Source organism: Fusarium oxysporum, chromosome 3, assembly GCF_000149955.1.
Source record: "Fusarium oxysporum f. sp. lycopersici 4287 chromosome 3, whole genome shotgun sequence".
Taxonomy (NCBI): Eukaryota; Fungi; Ascomycota; class Sordariomycetes; order Hypocreales; family Nectriaceae; genus Fusarium; species Fusarium oxysporum.
The window spans coordinates 2,749,355-2,775,173 of NC_030988.1; the positions used below are offsets into that span (position 1 = coordinate 2,749,355).

General features: G+C 49.3%; 9 protein-coding genes across 30 annotated transcripts; 5 read left to right on the forward strand and 4 right to left on the reverse strand.

Annotated features, from left to right (window-relative positions):
• Nucleotides 1-64: 64 nt before the first annotated feature.
• FOXG_06571 (Na+-exporting ATPase) lies at nucleotides 65-3,626 on the reverse strand (the record flags this gene model as incomplete). Of its 2 annotated transcripts, XM_018385248.1 has the most annotated exons (5): nucleotides 2,878-3,626; nucleotides 1,901-2,813; nucleotides 907-1,789; nucleotides 132-848; nucleotides 65-72 (listed from the first exon to the last, which is right to left on the reverse strand). In XM_018385248.1, the coding sequence occupies exons 2-5, from the start codon at nucleotides 2,147-2,149 to the stop codon at nucleotides 65-67; spliced, it is 1,857 nt and encodes a 618-aa protein (XP_018242522.1). In that variant the 5' UTR covers nucleotides 2,150-2,813; nucleotides 2,878-3,626. The 2 variants fall into 2 exon arrangements, with proteins under 2 accessions (XP_018242522.1, XP_018242523.1); XM_018385249.1 differs by having other exon boundaries at nucleotides 907-2,813.
• Nucleotides 3,627-3,763: 137 nt separating this feature from the next.
• Nucleotides 3,764-4,044, reverse strand: FOXG_19314 (uncharacterized protein). The gene has a single exon (XM_018399521.1). It carries the CDS (start codon nucleotides 3,996-3,998, stop codon nucleotides 3,813-3,815), a length of 186 nt encoding a protein of 61 aa, XP_018242524.1. The 5' UTR covers nucleotides 3,999-4,044; the 3' UTR covers nucleotides 3,764-3,812.
• Nucleotides 4,045-4,153: 109 nt separating this feature from the next.
• Nucleotides 4,154-6,521, forward strand: FOXG_06572 (uncharacterized protein). 4 transcript variants are annotated; one of them, XM_018385250.1, is made up of 5 exons: nucleotides 4,154-4,404; nucleotides 4,476-4,544; nucleotides 4,620-4,726; nucleotides 4,798-5,393; nucleotides 5,488-6,521. In XM_018385250.1, the coding sequence occupies exons 1-5, from the start codon at nucleotides 4,356-4,358 to the stop codon at nucleotides 6,338-6,340; spliced, it is 1,674 nt and encodes a 557-aa protein (XP_018242525.1). In that variant the 5' UTR covers nucleotides 4,154-4,355; the 3' UTR covers nucleotides 6,341-6,521. The 4 variants fall into 4 exon arrangements, with proteins under 4 accessions (XP_018242525.1, XP_018242527.1, XP_018242528.1 ...); XM_018385252.1 differs by having other exon boundaries at nucleotides 4,154-4,544; XM_018385253.1 differs by having other exon boundaries at nucleotides 4,620-5,393.
• Nucleotides 6,522-6,960: 439 nt separating this feature from the next.
• Nucleotides 6,961-8,786, reverse strand: FOXG_19315 (uncharacterized protein). 2 transcript variants are annotated; one of them, XM_018399523.1, is made up of 3 exons: nucleotides 8,197-8,786; nucleotides 7,802-8,101; nucleotides 6,961-7,738 (listed from the first exon to the last, which is right to left on the reverse strand). In XM_018399523.1, exons 1-3 carry the CDS (start codon nucleotides 8,291-8,293, stop codon nucleotides 7,059-7,061), a joined length of 1,077 nt encoding a protein of 358 aa, XP_018242530.1. In that variant the 5' UTR covers nucleotides 8,294-8,786; the 3' UTR covers nucleotides 6,961-7,058. The 2 variants fall into 2 exon arrangements, with proteins under 2 accessions (XP_018242530.1, XP_018242529.1); XM_018399522.1 differs by having other exon boundaries at nucleotides 6,961-8,101.
• On the forward strand, nucleotides 8,761-11,360 carry FOXG_06573 (HAL protein kinase). 4 transcript variants are annotated; one of them, XM_018385257.1, is made up of 4 exons: nucleotides 8,761-9,013; nucleotides 9,067-9,306; nucleotides 9,362-10,411; nucleotides 10,475-11,307. In XM_018385257.1, exons 3-4 carry the CDS (start codon nucleotides 9,470-9,472, stop codon nucleotides 10,595-10,597), a joined length of 1,065 nt encoding a protein of 354 aa, XP_018242534.1. In that variant the 5' UTR covers nucleotides 8,761-9,013; nucleotides 9,067-9,306; nucleotides 9,362-9,469; the 3' UTR covers nucleotides 10,598-11,307. The 4 variants fall into 4 exon arrangements, with proteins under 4 accessions (XP_018242534.1, XP_018242533.1, XP_018242532.1 ...); XM_018385256.1 differs by having other exon boundaries at nucleotides 8,761-9,306; nucleotides 10,475-11,360; XM_018385255.1 differs by having other exon boundaries at nucleotides 9,067-10,411.
• A 26-nt stretch (nucleotides 11,361-11,386) lies between these two features.
• On the forward strand, nucleotides 11,387-12,950 carry FOXG_06574 (uncharacterized protein). Of its 2 annotated transcripts, XM_018385259.1 has the most exons (3): nucleotides 11,387-11,916; nucleotides 11,967-12,203; nucleotides 12,258-12,950. In XM_018385259.1, the coding sequence occupies exons 1-2, from the start codon at nucleotides 11,658-11,660 to the stop codon at nucleotides 12,020-12,022; spliced, it is 315 nt and encodes a 104-aa protein (XP_018242536.1). In that variant the 5' UTR covers nucleotides 11,387-11,657; the 3' UTR covers nucleotides 12,023-12,203; nucleotides 12,258-12,950. The 2 variants fall into 2 exon arrangements, with proteins under 2 accessions (XP_018242536.1, XP_018242535.1); XM_018385258.1 differs by having other exon boundaries at nucleotides 11,967-12,950.
• Nucleotides 12,951-13,888: 938 nt separating this feature from the next.
• Nucleotides 13,889-18,273, reverse strand: FOXG_06575 (potassium/sodium efflux P-type ATPase, fungal-type). Of its 2 annotated transcripts, XM_018385260.1 has the most exons (4): nucleotides 17,719-18,273; nucleotides 16,723-17,605; nucleotides 15,234-16,675; nucleotides 13,889-15,180 (listed from the first exon to the last, which is right to left on the reverse strand). In XM_018385260.1, the coding sequence occupies exons 1-4, from the start codon at nucleotides 17,965-17,967 to the stop codon at nucleotides 14,536-14,538; spliced, it is 3,219 nt and encodes a 1,072-aa protein (XP_018242537.1). In that variant the 5' UTR covers nucleotides 17,968-18,273; the 3' UTR covers nucleotides 13,889-14,535. The 2 variants fall into 2 exon arrangements, with proteins under 2 accessions (XP_018242537.1, XP_018242538.1); XM_018385261.1 differs by having other exon boundaries at nucleotides 16,723-18,273.
• Nucleotides 18,274-18,589: 316 nt separating this feature from the next.
• Nucleotides 18,590-22,131, forward strand: FOXG_06576 (uncharacterized protein). Of its 10 annotated transcripts, none has more exons than XM_018385264.1 (6): nucleotides 18,590-18,877; nucleotides 18,932-18,952; nucleotides 19,014-19,300; nucleotides 19,379-19,876; nucleotides 19,952-20,557; nucleotides 20,615-22,045. In XM_018385264.1, coding segments are annotated over exons 1-6 (2,391 nt in total). In that variant the 5' UTR covers nucleotides 18,590-18,876; the 3' UTR covers nucleotides 21,593-22,045. The 10 variants fall into 10 exon arrangements, with proteins under 10 accessions (XP_018242541.1, XP_018242548.1, XP_018242545.1 ...); XM_018385271.1 differs by having other exon boundaries at nucleotides 19,100-19,300; nucleotides 20,615-21,957; XM_018385268.1 differs by having other exon boundaries at nucleotides 19,100-19,300; nucleotides 19,379-20,557; nucleotides 20,615-22,131.
• Nucleotides 22,132-22,394: 263 nt separating this feature from the next.
• On the forward strand, nucleotides 22,395-25,372 carry FOXG_06577 (uncharacterized protein). 3 transcript variants are annotated; one of them, XM_018385272.1, is made up of 8 exons: nucleotides 22,395-22,523; nucleotides 22,590-22,847; nucleotides 22,901-23,203; nucleotides 23,250-23,720; nucleotides 23,803-23,917; nucleotides 23,980-24,697; nucleotides 24,765-24,808; nucleotides 24,860-25,372. In XM_018385272.1, the coding sequence occupies exons 1-8, from the start codon at nucleotides 22,487-22,489 to the stop codon at nucleotides 25,098-25,100; spliced, it is 2,187 nt and encodes a 728-aa protein (XP_018242549.1). In that variant the 5' UTR covers nucleotides 22,395-22,486; the 3' UTR covers nucleotides 25,101-25,372. The 3 variants fall into 3 exon arrangements, with proteins under 3 accessions (XP_018242549.1, XP_018242550.1, XP_018242551.1); XM_018385273.1 differs by having other exon boundaries at nucleotides 22,590-23,203; XM_018385274.1 differs by lacking the exon at nucleotides 22,395-22,523 and having other exon boundaries at nucleotides 22,534-23,203.
• Nucleotides 25,373-25,819: the final 447 nt, after the last annotated feature.

The window sequence follows — 25,819 nt, forward strand, 5'->3', positions numbered from 1 at the left end:
AAGAGCGATAGCACGGGCAGTCTCAGGGTGGTCACCAGTGAGCATGTGAACGCTGATGCCGGCCTCATGGCACTGACGGACAGAAGGCGCAGACTCGGGGCGAGGGGGATCGTACAGGCCGATAAGGCCACGGAAGACAAGGTCAGTCTCGAAAAGACCTCGGTCCAGTTCAGCTTCGTTGTCGATAACGTGGCGAATATCAGTTCGGCTGGCGAGGGCGAGAACTCGGAGTCCAAGTCGGGCAAGAGCCTCCATGTTTCTGAGAATATCTTGCTCAACATCTGGCGTGAGGTGCTTGATCTCATCACCGACAGCATAGCGGGGGCAAGAGGAAAGGACTCGCTCAACAGCGCCCTTGGTGAAGACCCATTGCTTCTGCGACTGATCATGTTCGAAAATGACAGACATCTTCTTCACGTCAGAGTCGAACGGGAACTCGGCAACCTCGTGCCATTGAGGCTTCTCTCCTGTAGCGAGGCGGAGACGGTTCCAGTTAAATCGCGAGGCAAAGACTTGGATGGCAATCTCAGTGGGGTCGCCACGGCCATGCCATTCGCCTTGAACCTGATGGACAGTGGCGAGGTTAGCCAGAGAAGCAACGTTCAAGTATTCCTGGAGTGTGGGATCCCTGGCAACGACCTCCTCGGGATTGATGGGGGTGCCTTCGGCGTCACTAAGCTGGAAGTCGATGTCCTTGGGCTGAGCATCCTGGAGACCAAGTTGTCCCTGGGTGGGGTTGAAGGGCTCGCTAGTAGCGCCGACTGAATAGGTACCACGGCCAGGAATCCATGCCTTCTTGACGATCATGGTGCCCTGGGTAAGGGTACCGGTCTTGTCAGAGCAGATGTCTAATACGAGTGTTAGTAACAGGTTCGACTCGGGATGGAGGACCACGACGGGACATACTAGTGACTCCACCAAGGGCCTCGAGACTCTTGAGGTTGCGGACTATGACGTTCCTCTGGACCATGCGTTTCGTGCCAGCGGCCATGGTAATAGTAAGAACGACAATCAGAGAAGCCGGGATCATGGATAAGCCAGTGGCTACAGCGTAGATGATGACCTCCCGCTTAGTGTTGAACTCGTTGGAACCGAGGACAATAATGGCACAGGCAATAGCAGTTCCCAAAAGAAGAAGGGCCAGCTTGGACAGTTTGCGCTGGAGGGGGGTTCCAACGTTGACGCCGAGGAAACGGCCAACAGCATCAGAAAAGGTCAAGGTCCAAGCCTGCATCCAGCGACCAGTCGAGGCAGTTCCATCTTCGCGGCGCTTGGGCTCACGACGACGAGAGGACTTGCCACGGAGAGCAACAGCGATCTGGCCGATTTCGGTGTAGATACCAGTAGCGAAGACGATACCACGAGCACGACCCTTGGTGACAGTCGACGAGCTATAGGCGACGTTGAGGCGGTCACCAGGGCCGGTATCATCAGGGAAAATGGACGCCGTCTCCTTTCGGACAGGGAGAGACTCTCCAGTGAGGAGAGCTTCGTTGGTCTCGAAGTTGACAGCTTCAATAAGGCGGGTATCAGCAGGGATGGTATCGCCCGTCTTGAGCTCGACCAAGTCACCAGGGACAATCTCAGCAGTCACGATAACCTGATTATTCCCATCGCGCACGGCATGAGCTGTGGGGGAACTTAGCGAGCGGAGGGAGTCCATGGTCTTGGCAGCTTGGAACTCCTGGAAGAAACCCACGACGATGTTGAGCATGATGACTGCAGCAACAACGCCGCCTTCAATCCAAGACTGGATTCCAAAGGAAGCCGCCATGGCGAGGATGAGCACCTACAAATCAGCGAATCAGTAAATCTCCCTCCGAGGCTCACAATCAAGGACAACGTGGGCAAAGTCGCTGTGAGATTCCTTGGAAGGGCCATGGAATGGTGGACATCTCACTAGAGTCAAAGCGTTGGCAATCTGACCGATGAAGATCTTGATGGGCTGGACACCCTGCTGCTCGTCGAACTCGTTGCGGCCGCACTCCTTAAGACGTCTCTCGGCTTCGGCCGTCCTCAAGCCGTCGACGGTATGACACTGAAGCTGCTCGGCGACTTGTTCGAAGGTGAGGGCGTGGGCGGGCGCCGTCATGGGCGTGTTGGATTGCCCGGAGACATGAGGCGCCTCCTCGATCAACTGCTGGCTCATGGCGATTGGGAGTATTTCATCCGGCGCGGTAGGAGGACGATTAGATGGGACAAGAGGTTGTTTTTTCGAGGGCTCTAGTTCTGTGCTGTTCTTGCTTGGGAAGGTGGCAAGATAGCCGAGAGGAAATACGTGGACAGAAGGAATAGGCTAGAAAGTCACTGCACTGAGGGTCTTTGACTGGTGAAGAAATTTGAAGAGTAAGAGAAGAGAGAGAAACAAGAGCCAGAAGGACGACAGAAGATCATGTCCCTTTTATCATGGACCCAACACAAGGACACACAGCGGAGTTAGTCCCGTACACGTAACTTTCCCTTTCAACCTATCCTGAGGTGCGTGCCGTCTGCCTCCCGATCCAACCCCACTTCCCCCCCTCCGCCAAGAGGGAGAGCACATGAAAAAGCAGCGTCCAGGGAATCAGGATGGAGAATTGGCTGGACATAAGATGCTCGCGTGTCGACTAGCCGTCCCGCACCGTGGCTTTGGGCCTGGTAGGCCCTGGCGAGGACTTTGATAACTGTCTTAGCAGGTGTCCTGGGAAAGAGAAGAGAGGAGCAAAGAAACTAGTCCGGTATGGGCGGAGGCTGGCGTGGCGTTTGCTGAGAGTTCCGATATGCTCCCGAGTTTTCATATTCTATTTCCGTAAAAAGCACACATGATAGGTCACCTTATGGAACATTAGCTTGAGGAACCTTCATGACATTGCCCAAGAAACAGTCATGGAACATTACCTGGTAAGGCATCCCCCGCACATTGACACAGCTGGTGTTTGCAAGTCCATCTCGTCGGCGCCCTCGACCTCGGGCCAATACTGATGGGCTTGATCTGTAGCGAGCGGAAGAGTCCCACCACCCCCTCCCCCCCGCGGGGGATCGAGGAACGCTTTTTACTCACATCTATATTTAGGAGTTTTTGAGGCTCCTTGTGTGGAGCCCCGTCGATGGAAGAAAAAGCGCAGATCTCTCGGGATCTATCGTTTTCACGCAATTACTGTTTGACATGAGTTGCAGCCCCGATGTCAAAGCGCCGTGATATTCTGCTGACGTATCATGTTTCGGATCTGGGCGGGCCTGGGGGTATTCCCTCTCCAGGGTAGTAGCGCGGAGACAGTAAAAACAATGGCCGCAGGAGAAGCCAAGGGTTTTTTTTTTTAATCTTGTGGACATTTTTATGCTTAAAAATATTATAGATTCCGAATCTGAGACTTGGAGTGATCCGGTTGGTCCTCAAAGTCCCGGCCTCCACACAACCTGACCCTGGACAAGTCGACAAGGATCTGCGTTTCTCCTGTCCATTCAAGGTTCCCAATGCAGCTTCGACCCTACAACTCGAGACACGGACGGAACCTGTCTCGAGGCTATTCACAGCCGCGGCAACACGCGCTAAAACAGACGGTCCATAATTCGTTACCCCGTTCCTTCTGATATCCATGGCGAATAAGTGAAATGGTTGCGAGATTGAGAGACTGTGAAAGCACCATGTCCGACACGCCTTTTTATGCTTATTTTAAACGCCCGAAAACGGCCAGTTGTGTACTCCAGACGAGGCTCCCGTCGGATAGACACGCGACCGATTTCCATTTCCATAACCCTCCAGCAGAATTCCAAATAGCGTCTCCCTGACTCGAGTCTCCACCTCTAATTGTGATCGCCAAGATAACTCCTCATCAACCCCCGACGCCAAGACAACCGCCACCAGCGATGGCGCCGTTGTCAAGAGTTTCACCCACCTCGCCCAGACACCGACTCTGCTCTGCATCCTCCTTATCGAGGACCGAGAGACTCAAGAGGAGTGCTGGCGAGAGACGTGTTGTCATCGCTTGAATCGCCAGCGGAATCACCGAGCGTGTCATGGACGTGGATCTTTTTCTAGCCTCTCTCTTTTTGTTCTGTTTCCTTTTTTTTAGGCCCTATTTATGAAGACTGTTGTTCCTTGCCGTTTCGGAGCCATTAGCTCTCCCCTAGTTCGTCTGGCGCTGGCTAAAATATCCCTTATCTCGGTTGATGCAGATGCCTTTAAAGATGAACGGATAGCCCCCGGAGAATGACTTAGCTTCCTTTCCATCTCTTTTTGTTTTCATAGGCTGGACCTCTATTATATTTTTTTTTTTTCTCTTTTCTTTTCCTTTTCCCCTTTTCTATTTTTTTCTCTTTTCTCCCTTTTCCTCTGTCCATCTTATTATTTCGAGGCACACGGTGACATCGCCAAGATGCCTGTCCTGAACCTTAGCGAGCTGAACATCGTGCTCAGCGTCTTGGGTCCGTACCTTGGCGCCCATCCATCTCTTGGCTCTTGCCGCTAAGGCCTTTGCTTACATGTTTGTATCTAGGCGCCTTCACGATTCTCTATGGCATCATCTCGGTCAAGATCAAGCAGGCTTGGTATCTTGGTGAAGCCCGTCAGTACCCCACATCCCCATTCCAGTCCTTTCGTCCTCTGCCTTCACATCACTACAGTATCTAACACCTCCTAGTCCCCGCCGTCTTCATTGGCGTCATCCTTGGACCTTTAGCAGCCAAATTTATCGAGAGCGAGAAATGGGGCTCTGCCGAACCAGGCCAGACTAACGCCATCACTCTGGTTTGTCCCCAGCCATCCCACGCAGCTTATCTACAAGACGCTACGAGCAAATACTGATCCCAAAGAACTAGGGCGTCGCTCGGGTTATGATTGGCGTTCAGCTCGTCATCGCAGGCTACCAACTCCCAGCCAAATATGGTCTCGCACGGTGGAAAGAAATGGCACTTTGTCTTCTCCCCATCATGACCGTCATGTGGCTCTGTACAACAGCCTGTATCATGCTCACGATTCCCAAGTTAACACTCCTGGCCGCTCTCGTCATCGGCTCCTGCGTCACCTGCACCGATCCCATCCTCTCACAGGCCATCGCCAAAGGCCCTTTCGCCGATAAATATGTCGCTCGTCCACTACGCGAGATCATCTCTGCCGAAGCGGGTGCCAACGACGGTTTCGGTTTCCCGTTTTTGATGCTTGCTACATACTTGATTCAGCACGCAGAGATCCCTGGTGCTGGTGCCAAGGCTGGAGCTGCAGGTGAAGCTGGTCATTCCGTTGCTCATACTTTGATGGCTCGTGCTGGTGAGGTTGGACGTCTGGGTGGTGGAGTTGGAGTGGCTCTCACAGAATGGTTCGTTGAGACGTGGCTGTATACCATTGTCTTGTCCATTGCATATGGTGCCGTTGTTGGGTATGGATCTTGCAAGGCTGTTCGCCTTGCTCTGAGATGGTAAGTGATCTCTACAACGCCGCAACATCATATCAACACCTGCAGTATTCATTGTCTGCCATTTTCCACCTTGTTCTAATCCTATCTTATACAGGAAGTGGATCGATAACGAGTCTTACGTCCTCTTTCCCACAGCCCTGGGCCTGTTCATCGTCGGAACCTGCGGAGCTCTCGGCACTGACGACCTTTTGGCCTGCTTCGTCGCTGGCTGCGCCTTGAACTGGGACGGCCACTACCTCCGCGAGACTGAACTCCGTCACGACGAAGTTAATTCATGTGTTGACGTCCTTCTCAATTTCGGCGGATTCATGTACATCGGTGCTATTCTGCCTTGGTCAGACTTCAACGACCCTACTGGCACTGGCATCACATGGGGTCGTCTTCTAGGTCTTGGACTCCTCGTTCTCATCTTCCGCCGATTACCTGCCATTTTTGCCTTTTATAAGCTGATGCCTGGTGTTTGCACAAACTGGAAAGAGGCACTCTTCATGGGTTATTTCGGACCCATCGGCGCTGGCGCCGTTTTCTATGTTGAGCACGCCAGACATTTGTTTCCGCATGATGGTGAGGGTGATGAGGAGGAGACCAACCTTGTTCGAGCTATGGGGCCGACAGTTTACTGGCTCGTGCTGTTTTCCATCATTGTCCACGGTCTATCGATCCCTGCACTCAACGTCTTTTATCACTACACCGGCAAGGCGCCTATCAAGGAGGATGCTGTTGAGCTGAGGCGCATTTCGATGCAGGTTGCCACCCCTGCCAATGCGGTGGCTGGCGATAAGGATACTTTTATTGCGTACAACCGCTTTAGTCGCCATGTCGATGCCAATGCTGTTGGCTTGCCGGTTAGCAGGTCTGCTAATGAGGATCATGAGTTTTCTGATGATGAGGATCTTGGCAAGGGGCGCCAATCTCCGAAGAAGAAGGGTGGTTTGAGATTTGTCTAAGAATGGAGACTGGTATGTAGGTTAGTCAGTATGGGTCTTTGCCCTAACCTCTCCTCTCGTTTTAGTTCCACAAGGACACATGGCCTGTTACGTTATATATCATGTCACTCGTTTACACAGCTTGCCCTTTCGTGACTTTCTCGTGATGGAAACTGTAAGTTCGAAAAAAAAAAAAAAAAAAAAAAAAAAAACGATGACAGCAAGCTTTAAGGACAAGTCTGACTTCAAAAGAGGTATTCTCCGATACTTATTTACGTATAGAGATAAGAGAGCCCTATCACACTTTTGGGGCTCATGAGTTACCAGTAGAGAGCACCAGAGTAACGCGCAACCTTAATATTTCTCGAGGTAGATAAGCATGCCGAAGTTTGCTTTACATGCCTCAGTTCTAAGACACTTGTAATGATTGAACTTGGTAAGCAATTATGTCTAAAAGTTTGACAAGGCCGCATTAAACAAAGCACATGCGACGACTCGAAACTACCCGGCGGGTTGATAAAAGTGGTTTTGCCCCTCCCCCCCTTCTGTTTCTAAGAGGGGGTGCCGTAACCTCTAACCGCGTACAAACCATAACCACATAACGTAACCTTCGTATAAACTGCGATAGGCAATTTTGGTTGTATGAAGATAAAGGTTATATGATTCAATTGCTGTAATCTCATATACTTCTCAATAGCAAATTCGTTCAAATTGAACTGCAAACTATCGTGTTGTGTTGTTACTTTTTTGAACGGTCAGTCCGACCCCGCGACCTCGGCGCAGGCAAAATAACCCAATCCACCTCTACATAACCTTCATCTTCTTCATCAGAATAATGATTCGGCCCACGCTCGTAGCCCCATCCATTCTGAGGCATCACGGATATTTCAATCTCTTCCTCTACATCAATTGTCACGCCAAATGGCATCATTGAGTGATTAGAAGGGCCGCCTCTGGTAGCTACCACCTGGGGGCACGTACTGATCTCAATATCATCCTCATCGGAGCCCGAGGTCCCTGGCAAAGAAGGTAACTTTCGTGTTGAGTCTACCGAGATGAAATCATCGGCGATATCGGTTTGAACATATATAACTTCAGCCTCGTTAGCCTCGCCGGGGCGAGAGTTTTCTCCGACCCATTTCTCGAGGTTAGGAATAGCTTCAAGGTGTGATTTTGGTACCATTGTAATCATCAAGAATCGATTTTCCTTATTAGCTACCTCCCGTCGTCGTAGCTGGCGTTGTTGCTCCTCAATTGTATTTGGATCAGTGAAGGTTTTGTGGATTTCCTCCCACCGAGTTGCCTCTAGAGCTTCTCGTGACGCCTTCGCTTTGGCAGCTGCTCTTCCTCGTAATTTCGGTCTATTATCTTCTTTGAGGAGGGCTTCCTCGCGAAGCTGCTTGAACCATGCTTCCTGGTCTTTTGCCTGCCTTTTGTTAGTTATCTGCAATTCCTGTTGAGCTCGATCTGACACCATCTCACGCAACTGCCGGATTGTATAAGCACCTCCATCGGGGTTACGAATCTGGCGTGCCTCCAGTTCGAGCTTTTCCTTCTGTAATTTTACAATATCCTTCTGCGCCAATTTGGCGATAATTGCATAGTCTAAAAAAGACTCTGCATCTTCTAAGGTAGCTCTCGTTGGACTGCTGAGAATTTGAAGCTCATCTCGTATCGAATTGAACTGTTTTTTGGCTGTTATTGGAGTAACAGGATGAATAAGGTTGGGAATTAAAGATTCGGTTTGCTCATGAGCTGCTCGTCGTAGTGGTTCCAAAACAACTTCCCGGTCAATTAGCTAAAAACCTGACTTTTCCCAGCCAATATATATATATAACAAGCTCTCAAGGCAACTTTTTATAGACAATTCGACATACCGAGGAACTGAAATCTCGATAATTGAAGGCCGCCGCCTCCAGTGAAGTCGTATAAAGCACTTCTTTGTGCGCGCTTGAGATGCTGATAGACCCCCATATCAAGAGGCTAAAGGAGATGAGTTGTATGACTAAGGAGTTAATAAGGGATAATATCGAACATTATATAATACCAAATAAATTGGGGATCCTTATGAGCTGAGAAACTATCTACAAGAAGCATTCTCTTTATTGGGAGATTTCTTTGGATTTTTTTTGGAGGCCTGGAAGGCGATCTCTTGTGACCAAGTTTCCCTTGTGATCTCGGGGCCGTACCCAAACCACCCCTCAATCGTGAAGTCATCAAAATCGCTGCTTTTTGCGAAGGAGTGCATATTGAAGTGTTGTAGCCTGCTCTAGCTTGCATTGGCATGTATGTACTCAGCTGATGTAATACCCTGTCATCACCAACAAGCCAAGATCTTGGCAAAACCTTGGCAGCCAAAAATGCCTCAAGTATTCTGCTGCCTACCAGTCAATTCCTCGAACCCATGGCCAACAAAAAGAATTTCGCTATTACTTTGCCAGTTTTTTTTTTTTTTTCATTTTTTTTTTTTTAACATGATCTGAGGTGCCGGAAGCGGAACTCTTGCTAGCCATCTGGTATCACTATATCGGTGATTCGTCTTCCCACAGTCCCGTTATTGTGTAAGAATGGCATTAGCACTTTAGCTTGATTTCGCCAAGAGAAGCCTGGCATCATAAATGACTCTCAGCACATAAAGGCTACGCCCGCACTTTCGGCGCCAATCTTGGTGGAGATGCCACACGAACGACCGAAGTATCTACCTCAATAATATTGCCACAGGTCAGAACAGGAGAGTAACAAGACAGTAATTTCCACCTAAACCTATCCTTCTTGCAACCGGGGAATCTGGGGACTCGCTCGATATACTTTCGATTTAAACAGTCTACACTTGAGTTTGGCTTTCTCGAGACGACAATTCTTGCGTTCGTGGCCTGCAGACAAATGCGAATCTCACTACCGCCGCATCATATTCGCAGCCATCCCCAGGCTTGTTGTGGGCGGCTATCCTGAGAGCACTTACGGTCCACTCTGCTGTAACGAGAGGGGTAAGCCTTAATTATGGAATCGTTGAGAAACATCGCCAAGCTGAGGCGACTGCAGCACAATGCGACTGCTACTACTAATTTAGAGGTCGAAGGTAGCACTGTGCAGCCCTCGAACTCCTCTGCAGAGCCGGCACCTGATACTCGAAAAGCAGTATCAACTGACATGAACGCGGATGAAGCGCCTCTGATTCCAAATTTAACCAATTTCGATGGCAGCAACACTGCGCCGCTGCAGCGGTTCATCGCACTGCAAGAAGGGCATGGGCACCGTATTGAACAAAAACTGCGCAAAAGGTCGCTATTTGATCGATGGAGGAAAATACTGAGCAAGAAGCAGCCGCAGGAGGATAATAAGGGACCTATATTGTCGGCAAAGTACGGCAGGTGCCAGGAAGTGGTTGGATATGGCGCATCTGGCATCGTCCATGTTTCGCGCAAGAAAAAGGAGAATGGAATTGGCGAAGAACTATACGCGGTGAAGGAGCTCCAGCGTCGGTCGCGGGAGACGGAGGATGAGTACATCAGGCGCTTAACCGCTGAGTTCTGCGTCCTCAGCGAGCTACGCCATCCAAATGTGATCCGCACGCTCGAGCTACTGACAGATGAGAAGGGGAACTACTGCCAGGTGATAGAATACTGCGAAGGTGGCGACCTATTCACGCTAGTGTACTCGGCAGGGAAGTTAGAGGTAGAGGAGGCGGACTGCTTCTTTAAGCAGTTGATGCGCGGCATCGAGTACTTGCACGAGATGGGTGTAGCGCACCGCGATCTCAAGCCAGAAAATCTGCTGCTTACCAGGCACGGCAGCCTCAAGATCAGTGATTTCGGCAACAGCGACTGCTTTCGCATGGCTTGGGAGAATGACGTCCATCTTATGTCCGGGTTATGCGGTTCAGGACCATATATCGCTCCAGAAGTGTATACAGATCAGGAATACGATGGCCGAGCAGTCGATGTCTGGGCTTGCGGTGTCATTTATATTGTCATGCGCACGGGGAGTTACCTCTGGCATCAGGCCAGAAAGGATCAGGATGAGATATATGCACACTATCTCAAGGATCGTCGTCAAGAGGAAGGTTTCAGTCCAATTGAGTCGTTAAACCCAGTAAGTTCCGTTCCCGTGTGCTTGGCTTTTCACGATTAAACTATTGACTAACGAGGCAATTAGTCAAACTGCCGGGATATTATTTACTGCATGCTAGATCCGAATCCGCTTCGCCGTATCACGGCATCACAAGTCCTGCGGTCGCAATGGGGTCAAAACATACAACTTTGTCAGGCGGCCTTCTAGCGCTGGCATAATTGAAAAGTGGCGTCACCTACATCTAAGCCCGCAACAAGCTAGAAAGGTTAGAAAGAGACTCAGCTACACATCGTTGTCATATCATCATACGCTATGGCTATATGCATATCTCTTGTCTTAGGAGTAGATAGCTAGGATGCTCAAAATAATCAGGGTAGTTCGCGACTGTCTTGAAGCCAGGTTAACGGTGGTCGAAACGCAAGGGAACTGGTCTGTCCCTCGACAATGAACGTTGGGACATATCCGGCTTTCTAAGTGACAGCTTCTAAGCTCGACCCGCTCGACGTACAATTTAGCTGATAACCGATCATTGGGAGCGTACTCTCTAGTTATATACGGCTCAGCCCTCAAACTCCACTATCTCCTAAGATGTCGGAAACGGCCGAGGCGATGCGTCGTCATCAAGCGGTGTTATCTCCTTGCCATAAGGGTATAGTTTTTAGCGCTAACATGGTATATTTCACGGTCAAAAACACTCGCTAGCCTTGCAAAGTCTGATCTCCGGCCCCCATTCGGATCTCGATACATGCGATGCCGTAAGCCGGCTGGATGGATTGGGGTCCAAGAGGCAATATATGGTATTTCGACTGTGTAACTAGACAAGATGTAAATTTCAGCTCCTAGAATGCGACCGTAATATTGACGGACCAGAGAAGTTACTCGGGGCAACGATTCGATTGGGCCAAAGCCCTCCTGCTGCCGGCGTTCCATAAGGTATCGTGCGTAAGATCTTCCTCAGGAGCGATGTATGGACCCGAGCCTCGGATTCCGGAAACCGTATGAACCTCTTTGTCCCAACCAAGGCGGACACATTCACTATGGCCAAAGTCGCTGATTTTGAGAATGCCGTCGCCAGTAAAAAGAAGGTTCTCACACTTGAGTTCAAGATGCGCAACCCCTATCTCATGGATATTCAGCACCGCGCATCAATTGTTTGATATTGCAGTCCGCGTCCTGCCACTTCAACGTGCCCACCATGCGCATCAAGTTATGCAAGTCACCACCAGAGCAGCACTCCATCACCTCGCAGTAGTCACCCTTTGTGTCCATGAGCAATTCGAGTGTGCATATTACATTCGGAAGCGCGCTTAAAACACAAAACTCTGCGGTCGACCGTCTTATGCACATATGTTCTGTCTCCTTCGGCTGTCGCTGGACATTCTTGACTGCATATAGTTCTGCGCCCGCTCCATTATCCTTTTTCCTGCACGAGACGAACGCGATACTGAACTTCGTACGGCCCGCTACTTCCCAGCACTTGCCGCACCTCTCTACCAGTGTTGCCGCGCCAGCCTTGCTTCTCGGACGTAAGCTGTGCTGTGATATGTTTATTAGAGTTCCACTGACTCGATACCAGCAACGGCATGCGCGCCTACCGTCGCCGTATGCTCGAAGGTTGCTCTGAGTCCTTGATGTGAGTCTCTTCGTGTGGTTGGAGCCTAAATGGTACTCATGACCACCTTGTGGTTCTGGCAGGACAGTAAGTTCCTGTAGCGGCATCTTCCAACCACCCGCAGACGAAATCACAGGCCACCTGTTCGAGTCTTATCGACAGTAAAGCGGTCCGAATACGTTGTAACTGCTGGTGGCGAAAGTAGGTTGCTTTTCTTAATGCAGAATTGACTGCCAACCAGATTTTTTCTCCCAGGTAAATGAGTCTAAACAAGACAAGGAAGGGATTCAGGCGAACGGGCTGATACAGCACTACGTTGCTAGGAATTTCTGCCAAGAGCTTCGCCAAGATGACCCCGCTTCTAGTATGGCCTCAACTCTTGATTTCGCTGCCGAGGACTCCGATAACTTGGCCTTGGCTTCAAAACGGTGGGAGTCTTTGTTATTATGATACTGTATCCATATAGGTTACCCATGCTAAGCTCCCTTTTTACATATCTAACGCACATTGGTGCCTCCAAGCGATAACTAGTAACAAAGAGAAGTCAATGACAGTAGTCAATAGCTGCTTCGCACGGTCATTATTACGCCTTGTCCCCAAGGTGTGACAGATTAGCATTGCCTTGGGGCGCGGGTCGAGAGATCTTAACGAGTGGAAGATGACAGCGCCAAGTAACCCGCCAAGGCGTCCAGAACCAGCAGCCCCGCTTTTCAGAGGACAATGATTACATTGCACGCAAGGTGTCGCACTTAGCGTGCTTAAAGGGTTAGAGTGAATATGATGAGCAGCAGCAAATGTGTTGATTGATGTCTTAAGTTGTCTCTTGTGCGGGGTATTCCATCCCGCAGAGTTACTTAAAGCATATAGCTAGATTACTAATGCCTACCCTGCGACACAAGGTCTATCGGCGTGAAGGTAGCGAGTGACAACTCTCCCCTGTAAAAATTCTTTCTTGGCACGCACTGTTAGTGCACTGTTAGGAGCGGGATTTTCTACGGGCTACTCGGCCACACAATACTGCGGGGACGCCATCGGCTCCCTAACAGCAGTTTTCAGAGAAGGAATTTTGGAGAGTTCACCTTCTCTGACAACACCTTTGTCGGATCTAATGGCGGCACCTCAGAACCAGAACGCCTTAGATATCGGAGGACGGTGCCCGTGGCATCGGTAGCGACATCCTCCCGATCAACGACGCCGATTGCGATGGGTTTTTCCCCTTTGAAGGCAAGCCGCACCGCCGGCCTCTGATTCCTTCCCAAGGTTTTTCCCTGCCGCCACGACAGTCGACTACGAGCTACAACTTGGTTACTGGAGATTGTGGACTGCGTCAGCAGATGTAGTGATGCGTGAGAGAATTCTGGTCGGTGGAAAAAGCTCGACAGTAGATTGCCCCCGAACCCGCTGACGGGTGACGGGCTTGAGAAATACAGCACCTTTTGTGCCATTGGTATGCTGGATGGTGAAGGAAGCGGGGTTTCCCTGTACCTAGCTAGCTCAGCACGTCTTTTGCTCCAGTAGGAGATCTGGCTTCGTTACAGCCACCCAGACGAAAAATATACAAACAAACAAACAAACAAACAAACAAAGGTAGCGAGTGAGGGGTCGTTGTCGCGTGCTAGGAAGCGTATGTCATCTGATGTAGAGAGCTGTCACCTGTAGGTCCCCCGTCTAACATTGAAATGCTGCGAGGCGCCTGAAGTGGTTTATTACTTTTTCCCAGAGCTGGACTTATGTCGGGCGTTTTGATGGGTTCTATTACTTATGCGCCTAGCTCGTGGATTGCTGATGGACTGGTCCAAGGCGACTGCAATTGAGCGTCTTGCAAGGGTAGAATTGATTTTAACATAAAAAGATTTAACAACTACTAGTTTCGTCGTCTCATTCCCTTCCTGTCAAGATTGAGTATCACTCTATGCTATTTTTATACTAAATTTGTTTTATAGTTTTTTACCCTGTAGTTAGACTGTAAAACTTATGATGCCTTAATATGTTGGCATAGATCTGGATTCGGTGCATAATAAACAATATTTAGATGTCATAACTGGTTGATGCCCAAGTTGGTCTGAACATCAAAAGCCATAAAGCGACTTGCTAGCTCAGCGTCTGTAATGTTGGGGCTCGGTTTCGTAACTATAATCCTTTTTTAGCTATGATCTGACTTCCTTGTCCTCGCTTTTCTTTGTATTGTGATCGGCTAACCAGCATGTAAAACCTACAAAGATTACACCGTCGGCCTAACTGCCAGCTACCACCTGTGTTATAAACAGTGTGGGTGATCGGTTTCCTTTTTCACCCTTTAGATTTCCGGATGCATTATGGTTCGTATTACTCACTATTGCTGAGCTACGTAACTTTACCAAAATCTACATCTCATCAAAGGCACATCCCATACTTACCTATCCGCAAGGACTTTACCTATTCTATAAATCTTCAATTCTCCGTCCCAGGATGCCTCTATGGCAGGCCACAAGAAGGAGCTGGCATAATGCTCAGAATATGTTGGTCTGCTTGCATCTCATCGGCCGAACGCGACTTACTGAGCCACCTTCTCTCCCGCACTGGCTCCTGTCTCTTCATCCTGGCTGCCGGTACCCATGTTGTAGTAGCGTCCAAAAACACGAGTCTCCAAATCCGCAACGTTACCAGACACCTTACGAGCCTGGCGGCGGAAGTAGACTCGCTTAAGCCATTTCCAAAATTCGATCCCCATAAAGAAGACCACCGCCGCGATAAAAACAATGCCCCACTCCCATGAGATCGGCGCGTGCTTGAAAACGACAGTGTTCAGTCCGGGGATATAGATGATAGGAAACATTGTAACAAAGCCCGCGACAATAGCCCAGAATAGGAAGGAGTTGCGCCAGACGTCATGCATCCACTGAGTAAAGTATCGCTTGCTCTTGGGCTGCATACGGAAGAATGATCGCCGCATGTTGATCATTTCCCAAGCCAGGAATAGCGCAAACCACGTGAGGCAGGCAAAGGTGGTCGAACGGGCTCTGAAAATAACTTTACAGTCCTCACTATAACTGTTGTTACAGTTCTCACCGATATCATCGGCGCCACGACCAAAGCCGTAGAGGACCAGAACAAATGAGGCTAGGCATAGGGCTGCCATCCAGAGGCCATAGACTACCATATCAAGGAGTAGCTCTGGGGTAAAAACGCCTTGTTTCAACTATTGCGATGTTAGCAAAGTGCATACATAGAATATCAAGAACGAATACTCACATTCTGGGGTGGGCGCTGCATGATATCAGGTGCCGCAATCTCAAAGCCAAGGCCCATATCTGGCATACCGGAAGTGATCATGATAATCCACAGAATTTCGACTGGGGCCAAGGGAAAAACAGACAATCCATTGCGATCCTTGAAGGCTAGCCCAATAAGGAGAGTGCACGCCTGGGCGATATTCTCCGCAAGAACATGGAGAATAAACTTTTGGATATTATCAAACATGCGTCGACCTTCTTCCACAGCATTCAGAATCGATGCGAAGTTATCATCCATGAGGACGATGTCGGAAGCCTCTTTGGCTACATCTGATCCGGCCAAGCCCATCGCGATACCAACATCGGACCGCTTTAGACTTGGCGAGTCGTTGACGCCATCACCAGTCATAGCAACGAAAGCTTTACGGCGGTGCAGGGCCTCAATCATGCGTACCTTCGTTTGGGGAGCGCACCGTGCAACAACAAGCGGCAGTAGAGGAAGATTGTCGACCTCAGCATCAGTTAACTTGTCAAATTCAGATGCGGCCATGACCATGGATTTGGCAACGTCCTTGGGGATCTGCGAAATCTTCTCAGGCAGAATGCCAACCTCCAGGGCAATAGCTCGGGCAGTTTCGGGATGGTCACCAGTAAGCATATGAACACTGATTCCGGCCTGGTGGCACATCTTGACCGACGATGCGGACTCAGGACGAGGAGGGTCATAAAGACCAATCAATCCTCGAAAGATGAGATCATTCTCAAACTGGGATCGGTCCAGATCGGCTTCGTTATCGGTGACGTGGGGAATATCAGTGCGGCTAGCCAGGGCAAGAACTCTCAGACCTAAGCGAGCGAGTGATTCCATATTGCGAAGGACGTCCTCTTTGACATCATCTCCCAGTTCTCGGATCTCATCGCCAACAGCATAAACAGGGCATGAGGTCAAGACACGCTCAACAGCACCCTTAGTAAAGACCCATTGCTTCTGAGATTCACTATCCTCGAAGATCACGGACATCTTCTTAACATCAGAGTCAAATGGAAACTCGGCAACTTCGCGCCAGCGAGGCTTCTCACCACTTGCAAGTTGACATCGGTTCCAGTTGAATCGTGAGGCGAAAACCTGAATAGCAATTTCGGTAGGATCACCACGACCATGCCATTCACCCTCAACTTGGTGGACAGTGGCGAGATTGGCTAACGAGGCGATGTTGAGGTAGGCTTGAAGGGCACCGTCTTGGGCCGCGAGCTGCTCAGGATTGATGACGGCACCTTCAGAGTCCTCAGCTTGGAAGTCGATATCCTTAGGCTGAGTTTCTTGGAGGCCTAGGTCACCCATGGTAGGGTTGAAGGGCTCGTTGGTGGCACCGATGGAGTATGTGCCTCGTCCAGGAACCCACGCCTTCTTGACGATCATGGTGCCTTGGGTCAAGGTGCCTGTCTTGTCTGAACAAATGTCTTGGGCTGTTAGTAGAGTGGCAGGAAGGTCACCTTGGATGACTTACTGGTTACCGCGCCTAGGGCTTCGAGGCTCTTCAGATTGCGCACGATTACATGTCTCTGAACCATACGCTTAGTGCCGGCGGCCATGGTGATAGTGAGCACAACGATAAGAGAAGCAGGAATCATGGAGAGACCGGTTGCAACAGCATAGATGATGACCTCCTTCTTAGTGTTGAACTCGTTGGCTCCCAGAACAATAATAGCGCAGACGATAGCCACTCCCAACAGCAAGATGGCCAGCTTGGCGAGCTTGCGTTGAAGGGGCGTCCCAACGTTGACACCCAGAAAGCGCCCAACAGCATCGGAGAAGGTCAGAGTCCAGGCTTGCATCCAACGGCCCGCCGAGGCCTTTCCCTCAGCATCTCTCTTGGGCTCGCGGCGGCGGGAGGACTTGCCACGAAGGGCAACAGCGATTTGGCCGATCTCAGTGTAAGTTCCGGTAGCAAAAACAATTCCACGAGCTCGTCCTTTAGTAACTGTTGAGGAGCTATAAGCAACATTGAGACGGTCGCCAGGGCCGGTGTCATCAGGGAACGTAGTGTTGATTTCCTTTCGAACGGGCAGTGACTCTCCGGTGAGCAATGCTTCGTTGGTCTCAAAATTGACAGCCTCAACGAGGCGGATATCAGCAGGGATAGTGTCACCTGTTTTCAACTCCACCATATCACCAGGTACGATCTCTGCTGTAACCACAACCTCGTTGTTTCCATTGCGGACAGCATGGGCGGTAGGCGAACTAAGTGAGCGGAGAGAGTCCATGGTCTTTGCCGCTTTAAATTCTTGAAGAAATCCAACAACGATGTTCAGGAGGATAACGGCAGCAATTACGCCACCCTCAATCCACGACTGGATGCCGAGTGATGCTGCCATAGCGAGAATAAGCACCTAATTCACCCCATCACCAAATCAGCGACTCTACCATTGCCTAAAAAAACCTTCAACTCGACATGAATGGTGTCATGCGTTCAAGTCAAAGGGGGGGTAATGGGACATCTCACTAGAGTCAAAGCATTGGCAACCTGGCCTAGAAGAATCTTGAGAGGCTGGACGCCCTCTTGTTCGCCGAACTCATTCGAGCCATACTGGCTGAGGCGTCTCTTCGCTTCTTCGGTGGTCAATCCATCCTCGAGATTGGCATTGAGTTCCTCGGCGACTTGTCGAAACGAGAGGGCATGTGCCGGCGCCGACATGGGCGAATTGGCCTGACCCGAGACGTGGGCAGGTTCTTCACCTGGTTTTTGATTCATTGTGAAGGTCTCAATTTCTGTAAAGATGACAGAGCTGTTAGAGAGAAAAATGAGAACCGCAACCGGAGGAAGCAAGGGCTGTAAATAAACCCAGAGTATATGCGGGGGTTGTCAGGGGCTAACTCCTGCGTGACGTAAGTGGCGACAGTGACGGCGAGGGAGGAATTTGGACCAGGTGCTAGGCGAGTTTGGTTCGGTTCATGGTTAGGTGTTGAACTGGAAGTTGTTCTTGGCGGCTTGGCAGTAAATAGTCGGGTTTGAAGAGATGGTTGGTGAAATTACACATGACGACGCACAGGCCGCACGCTATTATTAAGAACTCGTCATTGGTCACAGTCTATCCAAAGCATCCACCAGCGGCCATGCCAAGCCCGCCCAGACGTACACCGCCGCCATATTGTCGCCAAGCAGTGGGGAATACAGTATAGAGTATCATCGCAGAGTTTTCCTTGCTCCGTGCGCATACACTACGCTTCGCCAAGAGCTCTGGTGGGTAAGTGGCTTAACAAATTTTTTGCAGGTGCAGAGCGAGGATCCTTGTCTAGATTGGATTACGTATGGCCAAGAGATGCCTTGCCATGCCAGCCAGACTGTAGCGGCCTCCTTATGCTTATTCTATAGTATTGGTTAGACTCAATTCTTTACAACGTAACGTTATTATTACGGCGATATAATCTGAACGAAGATACAAGCTCAACCTTGGCGTGCGAGAGAGAAGAGAAAGGGCTTTTAAAGTCGCAGCGGGGATGCTAAGCGAGAGTCCCTGGCTTGATGCCCTTTTACTCTTATCTTCTTTTTATCTTTTTCTTGTAGCAAGACCTAACTCGACCCTCCCATAACCCTTGCAAGGTCGGCTCCTTTCAATCTTTACCTAACCGAACAATCTAGCCTTTTGTGGTTGAGAATTACAGTAATGATAGAGTAACCAATCAGTAGCAGCGGGAGAATTATTAACAGATGACAGTGTTCAAAGTTAAAGACAAAAGTATGTTGAATTATTTTCCTTCCCTTATTTTTCTCTAGGCGAACTGCCTTACCTTGTCTAGTATCCACCATCCCATATGTTGTTCAGCGATGGCTAGACTATCAAACATCAACCCTGGGTCTGGCCCGTGACTTAACTCCTTCAAAGGTTTTCAAGCAGCTGGTCTTGCTCCCCATCGAAATGGGGCCGCTATATCCTGAGCGCAACCAAAGGATAGCAGCCTGGGCCCACGCGGCTGCTGTAGCAAGTGATCCTCCTGCGCCCACAAACCCCGAAGCACGCAACCTGCATGATCAGGAAAATGCCCAGCGCATCGAACTCCAAGATCTACATTGTGAGGGCAAGCAGGTATGTACACTTTGTCCTGAGTACATGGTGGCGTGTCCCATAAATCTCGTTCTGACTGGTAAATCACGTGGGGAAAAGACCTACAGCAGTCTTGTTTTGCTCTGGCTCGCCTGGCAGAGTACTGGCGTCGTGTATGGCTACATCGGCACGAGCCCCCTCTACGTCTTCAGCTCGACGTTTGCCCAGCAGCCAACATGGCATGATCTAGTTGGCGCCCTGTCCATCATCATTTGGTCACTCACAATTATCGTTACCATCAAGTACTGCTTCATCGTGCTCTCGGCCAATGATGGCGGCCAAGGCGGCACGTTTGCTGTCTATACCCTACTCGCTCGACATGCTAGCATTGTGCGGACGGATCCTAATGGCCCTAGAAGCCTCATTGACGGCCTTGACCGCAGAACAGATACCGAGTTGTCTCGTGCGGGGAGATGCTTGCGAAACTTCATCGAAACAAGTAGAGGTGCAAAGATAGGCTTGAAGCTCATTGGAATAATGGGGGTGTCGATGACCTTGGCCGATAGTGTCCTGGCCCCAGCTCAGTCCGTCCTCGGTGCAGTACAAGGTATCCAGGTGGTGAGTCCTGAGCTCGGCAGGCCTGCCATTGTCGGCGTCACTTGCAGTATACTTATTCTACTCTTCCTACTGCAGCCTCTCGGTACATCCAAGATTGGCACTTTCTTCGCGCCCATTGTCCTGATCTGGCTCCTCTTTAACCTTGGTGTCGGGATTTATAACCTTATAGAATACGACCACACCGTACTCAAAGCATTTAGCCCATATTTTGCCTTTGCTTACTTGTATGGCTCAAGTGGCTGGAAGTCCCTTAGCGGTCTCCTTCTCGCAATCACCGGCGTTGAGTCACTCTTTGCTGCTCTCGGAGCCTTCGGCAAGCGTGCCATTCAACTATCTTGGTTGCTTATCGCCTATCCAAGCTTGCTTCTAGCCTATGCTGGCCAGGCAGCCTATATCTCTTTCGACGAGACTGGGATAGCCTTTACGAATCCATTCTTCTATACTGTCCCAAGACCAACACTTTATTTTAGTGTTGTAATTGCTGTTTTGGCTGCAATTGTAGCCAGCCAGGCTATGATTACGAGTTCATTCCAGCTCATCTCGCAACTGATAAGACTAAGTTATTTTCCGCACATCAAGATTATATATACGAGCCGCCGCTTTCGTGGTCATGTTTATATGCCCTTTGCGAATTGGTTGTTAATGATTGGTACCGTGGTAGTCACAGCCATTTATAACAATGTAAGTATCTCATACCATTCTATCAAATAGTGCAATTCTAACATGCAGCAATGCAAGACAACTAGCCTTGGCTATGCATATGGCACTTGCGCCATAACCGTTTGTTTTCTCACAACATGCATGGTTTCGCTTGTTGCGCTTATCATATGGCGTGTTCATCTGCTGGTTGTATTGCTGATCTTCCTCGTTTTCATCTTGCTTGATGGTGTTTACCTAAGTGCAGCGTTAAGTAAGGTGCCACAAGGAGCTTGGTTGGCTCTAGTTTTATCTTTCTTACTCTCTGCTTTGTTATCGTTATGGAGATGGGGCAAAGAGCAACAATGGGCGGCAGAATGTCAGGATCGAATAACCCCCCCCGAACGCCCCATATCCCAGAACTCGTCCCATAATACCTCAAGGGCTAGTTCCAGAGATATCCGCGACAACAGCTCAGCATGCCAACTTGCCTACGACAACATCCTTTTCGCCCCAGGCCTAGGGATTTTCTTCGACAAAGTTGGTGGTCCCAGTGACCATATTCCGGAGGTTTTTACACACTTTGTCCACAAATTCCGTACTAGGCCTCAAGTCGTCATTTTCTTTCATATGCGATCACTTTCGCAGCCTACTATCCCGGCCGACCAACGATTCGTCATCGCCCGTGTTAATTCTAACATCCCGTCCTGCTACCATATTGTTCTGCGGCATGGTTATATGGACGATGTTCTTACATCCAACCTTACCCGTATAGTTATTGGAGAGCTTATGGTGTTTATCATGAGAGATTCCTTTGAACCTAGCGAAGACGAGTTACCCTCAGACATACGACAAGAGCTTGAATCACTTCGTGCTGCGGAAGATACTCAGACGGTATACCTAATCGGCAAACAAATTCTGCGAGTTCAAAAGAAGGATGGTAATTGCATTAAATGTCTTATGCGCCGTGGGGCTTTGGGAGTCTATTTATGGATTCGAGAAAATTTCAATGGAAGGTTGGCTAACCTGGATATCGATCCCGAGAGCCTCGTCGAGGTGGGATTCATAAAAGAGATCTGAAATCATAACGTTTCTTCCCCAAATAACATTAGATAGGAGGGACCGGGTGAGGATTACGTCATTGTCTATTGGAAATCAGCCGTCAAATGCTCTGCGTACTTTCACTCTACAACTGATGATCGGATGCCGGACTCATTTTAACACTTCATATCCAGTCCTCCTATCTCAAATCTGATCAAATAGGCCCGAAGGTTTTCCAGAGCATGTTTCAAAGCCCACTAACTTGGATTTGAAGCTATTCCTTCGTTGGCAAGACCCGAACGTTGGGGTGGATTCAGATGTTGAACAACCCGATTCATTCAGGCCCGAAGAGTAGTTTGTGGTCACAAATCCTGTAGCTCTTGGACTCTCTGTTCGACTGCGACTTTACATGATTGTTGTCGAAGGGGGTAGGAGATGTAACTGATATACCATATCTAACTCAGTATTTCGCCATGAATTGGTGCAGTGCACATGTTTCTTTATTGAAGAGCTAAGACAGTTTTCCTCTTTAAAAAAACTTCACAAGTATTAATCGACTTTCCGGAGGACCAAATCTATGATCTATGCTCAACTGAGCGGATCACTCTTCTAGATTGTTCTGTCTTATTGCACAGCACTTTGTAAAGTTACTCCCTTGATTATTCGCCTTGGCTTGTAGGTAGCCCCCAGTTTATGCAGAAATGCTAAGCCACGTGCCGAGAAACTAGTCAACAATACCCACTAACCACTTTCATGAGCCCTGCCGTGCGCCAAAATTAGGAGAAAAACGCTTATAAATATCACTCACAGCACTCCCAATGTGTTTCGTCGCAAATTTTGCCTGGTACTATTTACTCTCTCAGATATTTGCAGTCAACAGCAGCCCACCCCCGCTTTAAAATACTAGTTCTGCTACATAATTTGTTTTTTACAATGGGAAAACCTTTCATAAATTTTTTTACTCTGCATTGTGGGTTTTGACCAAACTCTGTAAAGCGCTGCATGCAAGCTCCTGCGAGCTAATTACGATTTTTAGATGTTTACATTCTTGCCGCCGGCCTAGTCGCTTTCACAGTGATAGCGCCCTATGGTAACATCGATGTTATAGATGCCTTGTTCTTCGGCATCAGTGCATGTACTGAGTCAGGCCTGAATCCGGTTGATGTCAAAGACTTGAAGACTTACCAACAACTTGTCATCTACATCATTCCCACCATCAGCCATATGGCTGTTATTAACATTGTGGTTGTCGTCGTCCGTCTCCACTGGTTTGAACGGCGTCTCGAGCAAGTTGGTACTGCTATCATCGCCCATGACATATGGTTGACGATGCTGATGCACGCATAGCACCGCACCTGATCCGCTCGAAAGCCCGTTCCGCACAAATAAAAAATCCCAGTGTACCAGCCACTCATGACTGTCTTCATATTGGTCAACTGGGTTCCACAACCGCAGATCCTTCTCTGCCCTCCCGATCTTCCACGACGGAGCCAAGAGAATCCTTGAGAGATGACCAATGCGATGACCTTGTGCCAGAACAACATGCAGATGTAGAGCAGGGTCGTCGTATCGCTTTTAGCCACACGCTTCCTGACCATCGGACGGACGCCACAACCATATACGCTCCGCCCCTCAGGGGCCGTCATCGCAGTAAGACACTTACTCACCCAACCGAACCCAAAGTAACATTGTTTAGAGCGCTCGTTTTCCAGAACCCGACAAAGCCGACCTGAATCTACCGGACATCTGGAAAATGATACGGCACTCATGTCAATACCTCATGATACCTTATCAGCCACTCGAGTTGGTACAAGAGAGGAAACAAACTCAAGGTCTGCCGCACGAATGACTACCAGAGCAAGTCCAGACTCTCGCCCGCGCGTTCGTGATCACTTTGGTCTAGAGCATACCGCGTCGATAGAGCGTGTCACATCGTCTGTCTTTGTTTTAGGCCAGACACGAAGCCGTAGTCGAGGTTTGAACAGAGGCCGCCGTGACGCCTCTCGACCTCGAGCACCCTACACTCATGTATCAGATCTACCTCAGCTGTCTTCCCGAGTCACTATTGGGAGGAACTCGCAATTTCATGGACTGACTGTGGAAGAACGAGAAACCCTGGGAGGCATGGAGTACCGCAGCCTAAAGCTGCTCTTTTGGATTTCTATGGGTAAGTCGTATAGCTCGCTAGTCGATGCTTCCTCATGACCCATGACCTTCGCAGTGAGGAACCGAACCTGACTCGTTGCAAGGATACTTCTTGGCTCTGCATATCCTAGGAGTTATCTGTCTCATACCATGGATTCAGCATGCCCCTGCCAAGTATACCGACTACCTCGACGAGGTCGGTCAGAATAAGATATGGTGGTGAGTTTCTACCCTATGGCCGTACTTGATTCTATGTTATCCTTCTGACTTCCTGATATAAGGGCCTTCTATTCCGCACAAACCATGGCGAACAATCTCGGTTTCACTTTAACACCGGATTCCATGGCCCACTTCCGCGATGCTACGTTCCCTATGATAATCATGACTTTCCTTGCTTACGCCGGATATAACTTCTATCCCATCTTTTTACGACTTATCATCTGGACGTTTTACAAGCTTGTGCCTAAGAACTCGGCCCTACGAGGACCACTAGCATTCCTTCTTGAACACCCACGCAGATGCTGTATGCTCCTGTTCCCAAGTCGCCCAACCTGGATCCTGCTTGGCATACTTCTATTCATCAACTTCTTTGATGTACTGCTACTCATCGTCTTGGATCTTGACAACCCGTCCGTCACGGAACTACCTCTCGCCCGGCGGATCTTAGCTGCTATTTTCCAAGCTGCTTCATCGCGCCATACAGGAACGTCTACTTTTGATCTTTCGAAACTCAACCCAGCAGCACAATTCAGCTTGTTGGTGATGATGTACATCTCTGTTTACCCCATTGCTTTGACCATTCGTGCCTCCAATACGTACGAAGAACGCTCTCTAGGGACCTATGCTCCTGAACAAGTGAATCCGGACGAGAGTACAGGGCGAAAGTACCTTGTTTCGCACATGCGAAATCAGCTAAGTTTCGACCTGTGGTATATCTTTTTGGGGATCTTTCTTATATGTATAGCTGAGTCGGAAAAGATCATGGATACCTCACAGCCTGTTAGTACCGAACCTATTTGTTTGTTGTACATCCTGTCTGAGAATTGCAAACTGATCAGTTCGATAGGAGTTTTCTGTTTTTCCTGTATTTTTCGAAGTTACCTCTGCATAGTAAGTACTTTGACTTGGCTCATCTTTTCAAGGTCTAAATTCATGTCTCAGCTGTAACGTCGGCTTAAGTCTTGGTCACCCGGCTGTTCAGACATCTTTCTCTGGCACATTCTCTGTTTACGGCAAGCTTGTCATATGCGCTATGATGATTCGAGGTCGTCATCGCGGCTTGCCGTATGAGATTGACCGCGCCATTGAGTTACCAAGCGAACGTCTGGTAGATGATGAAGACGAACGAGGTCCCTCACGCAGACCCTTACTGCTTAGTGACGCTGGCAGTCAAGCAGGGTAATGGAGATTTCTGTTCCTATCATATATGGAAACTGTTGAATACTGGTGAAGATAAGACCGGCTAACCGGAAGACCGAGCTACCGGTTGGAGAGCTGTCTCAGCACTGTAACAACCCCTCAGATAGGTCATTACTAAACAGATAGAAATGGGGTTCTAACCCAACCATAACAAAAGGGGGGGGGGGAATTGACAACATATTTTCATCCCAATATTTGACGCTTCCCTTCTTCAAGCTTTAGTACAATACAACCATTGAACTGTTAGACATTACGTGTATTCGGTTCATTGATGTGAATTGGTGTGTATTCATGTTGTGTTCTGTTGAAATCTACCCCTTAGAGGTTTTACCATTTCGGCTGTAATCTTAATGTATCCCTGCTTGCACGTGAGGCCCCAGCACCTGTTCAACACACCCCCCCAGACTGGCCATCGTGGTTCAGTCTGTGCAGTCCGTATTCCTATTGTCAGGTTGGCCATCCTTCCGATCCCTTATTCGGCTTTTCCTCCATCGAGATGTTCCTCTGTTCTGACAAAGTCATCCGCAGTGAGTTCCTTGGTCCTTCTCTCTTGAATCCTGTCCTTGATATCCACTAGGCCAACCTGTGTGACGAACTTCTGGAACTGCTGAGCGGGTAATGCCTTCGTGAGGCCGTCCGCAATCATCTCGGTGGTGGGAGTATGCCGGACCGAGATCCGGTTAGCGAGTGCTTCCTGGCGTA

What these genes read in the sequence shown, in the direction of transcription:
- FOXG_19314 (XM_018399521.1), bottom strand. Translation starts at nt 3,998, where the DNA reads ATGACACGCTCGGTGATTCCGCTGGCGATTCAAGCGATGACAACACGT.
- FOXG_06572 (XM_018385250.1), top strand. Translation starts at nt 4,356, where the DNA reads ATGCCTGTCCTGAACCTTAGCGAGCTGAACATCGTGCTCAGCGTCTTG. An exon ending in CATCGTGCTCAGCGTCTTGG is followed by an intron (nt 4,405 to 4,475) that starts GTCCGTACCTTG and finishes GTTTGTATCTAG; the next exon opens with GCGCCTTCACGATTCTCTAT. An exon ending in AGACTAACGCCATCACTCTG is followed by an intron (nt 4,727 to 4,797) that starts GTTTGTCCCCAG and finishes CCAAAGAACTAG; the next exon opens with GGCGTCGCTCGGGTTATGAT.
- FOXG_19315 (XM_018399522.1), bottom strand. Translation starts at nt 8,293, where the DNA reads ATGGGGGTCTATCAGCATCTCAAGCGCGCACAAAGAAGTGCTTTATAC. An exon ending in ATCGAGATTTCAGTTCCTCG is followed by an intron (nt 8,102 to 8,196) that starts GTATGTCGAATT and finishes TTGACCGGGAAG; the next exon opens with TTGTTTTGGAACCACTACGA.
- FOXG_06573 (XM_018385254.1), top strand. Translation starts at nt 9,320, where the DNA reads ATGGAATCGTTGAGAAACATCGCCAAGCTGAGGCGACTGCAGCACAAT. An exon ending in CAATTGAGTCGTTAAACCCA is followed by an intron (nt 10,412 to 10,474) that starts GTAAGTTCCGTT and finishes CGAGGCAATTAG; the next exon opens with TCAAACTGCCGGGATATTAT.
- FOXG_06574 (XM_018385258.1), top strand. Translation starts at nt 11,658, where the DNA reads ATGAGCAATTCGAGTGTGCATATTACATTCGGAAGCGCGCTTAAAACA. An exon ending in GCCAGCCTTGCTTCTCGGAC is followed by an intron (nt 11,917 to 11,966) that starts GTAAGCTGTGCT and finishes ACTCGATACCAG; the next exon opens with CAACGGCATGCGCGCCTACC.
- FOXG_06575 (XM_018385260.1), bottom strand. Translation starts at nt 17,967, where the DNA reads ATGAATCAAAAACCAGGTGAAGAACCTGCCCACGTCTCGGGTCAGGCC. An exon ending in TTGCCAATGCTTTGACTCTA is followed by an intron (nt 17,606 to 17,718) that starts GTGAGATGTCCC and finishes GGGGTGAATTAG; the next exon opens with GTGCTTATTCTCGCTATGGC. An exon ending in TGCAGCGCCCACCCCAGAAT is followed by an intron (nt 15,181 to 15,233) that starts GTGAGTATTCGT and finishes ACATCGCAATAG; the next exon opens with TTGAAACAAGGCGTTTTTAC.
- FOXG_06576 (XM_018385262.1), top strand. Translation starts at nt 18,925, where the DNA reads ATGACAGTGTTCAAAGTTAAAGACAAAA. An exon ending in TACATTGTGAGGGCAAGCAG is followed by an intron (nt 19,301 to 19,378) that starts GTATGTACACTT and finishes CGTGGGGAAAAG; the next exon opens with ACCTACAGCAGTCTTGTTTT. An exon ending in TCACAGCCATTTATAACAAT is followed by an intron (nt 20,558 to 20,614) that starts GTAAGTATCTCA and finishes CAGCAATGCAAG; the next exon opens with ACAACTAGCCTTGGCTATGC.
- FOXG_06577 (XM_018385272.1), top strand. Translation starts at nt 22,487, where the DNA reads ATGGGAAAACCTTTCATAAATTTTTTTACTCTGCATT. An exon ending in GCTCTTTTGGATTTCTATGG is followed by an intron (nt 23,721 to 23,802) that starts GTAAGTCGTATA and finishes ACTCGTTGCAAG; the next exon opens with GATACTTCTTGGCTCTGCAT. An exon ending in TCATGGATACCTCACAGCCT is followed by an intron (nt 24,698 to 24,764) that starts GTTAGTACCGAA and finishes TCAGTTCGATAG; the next exon opens with GAGTTTTCTGTTTTTCCTGT.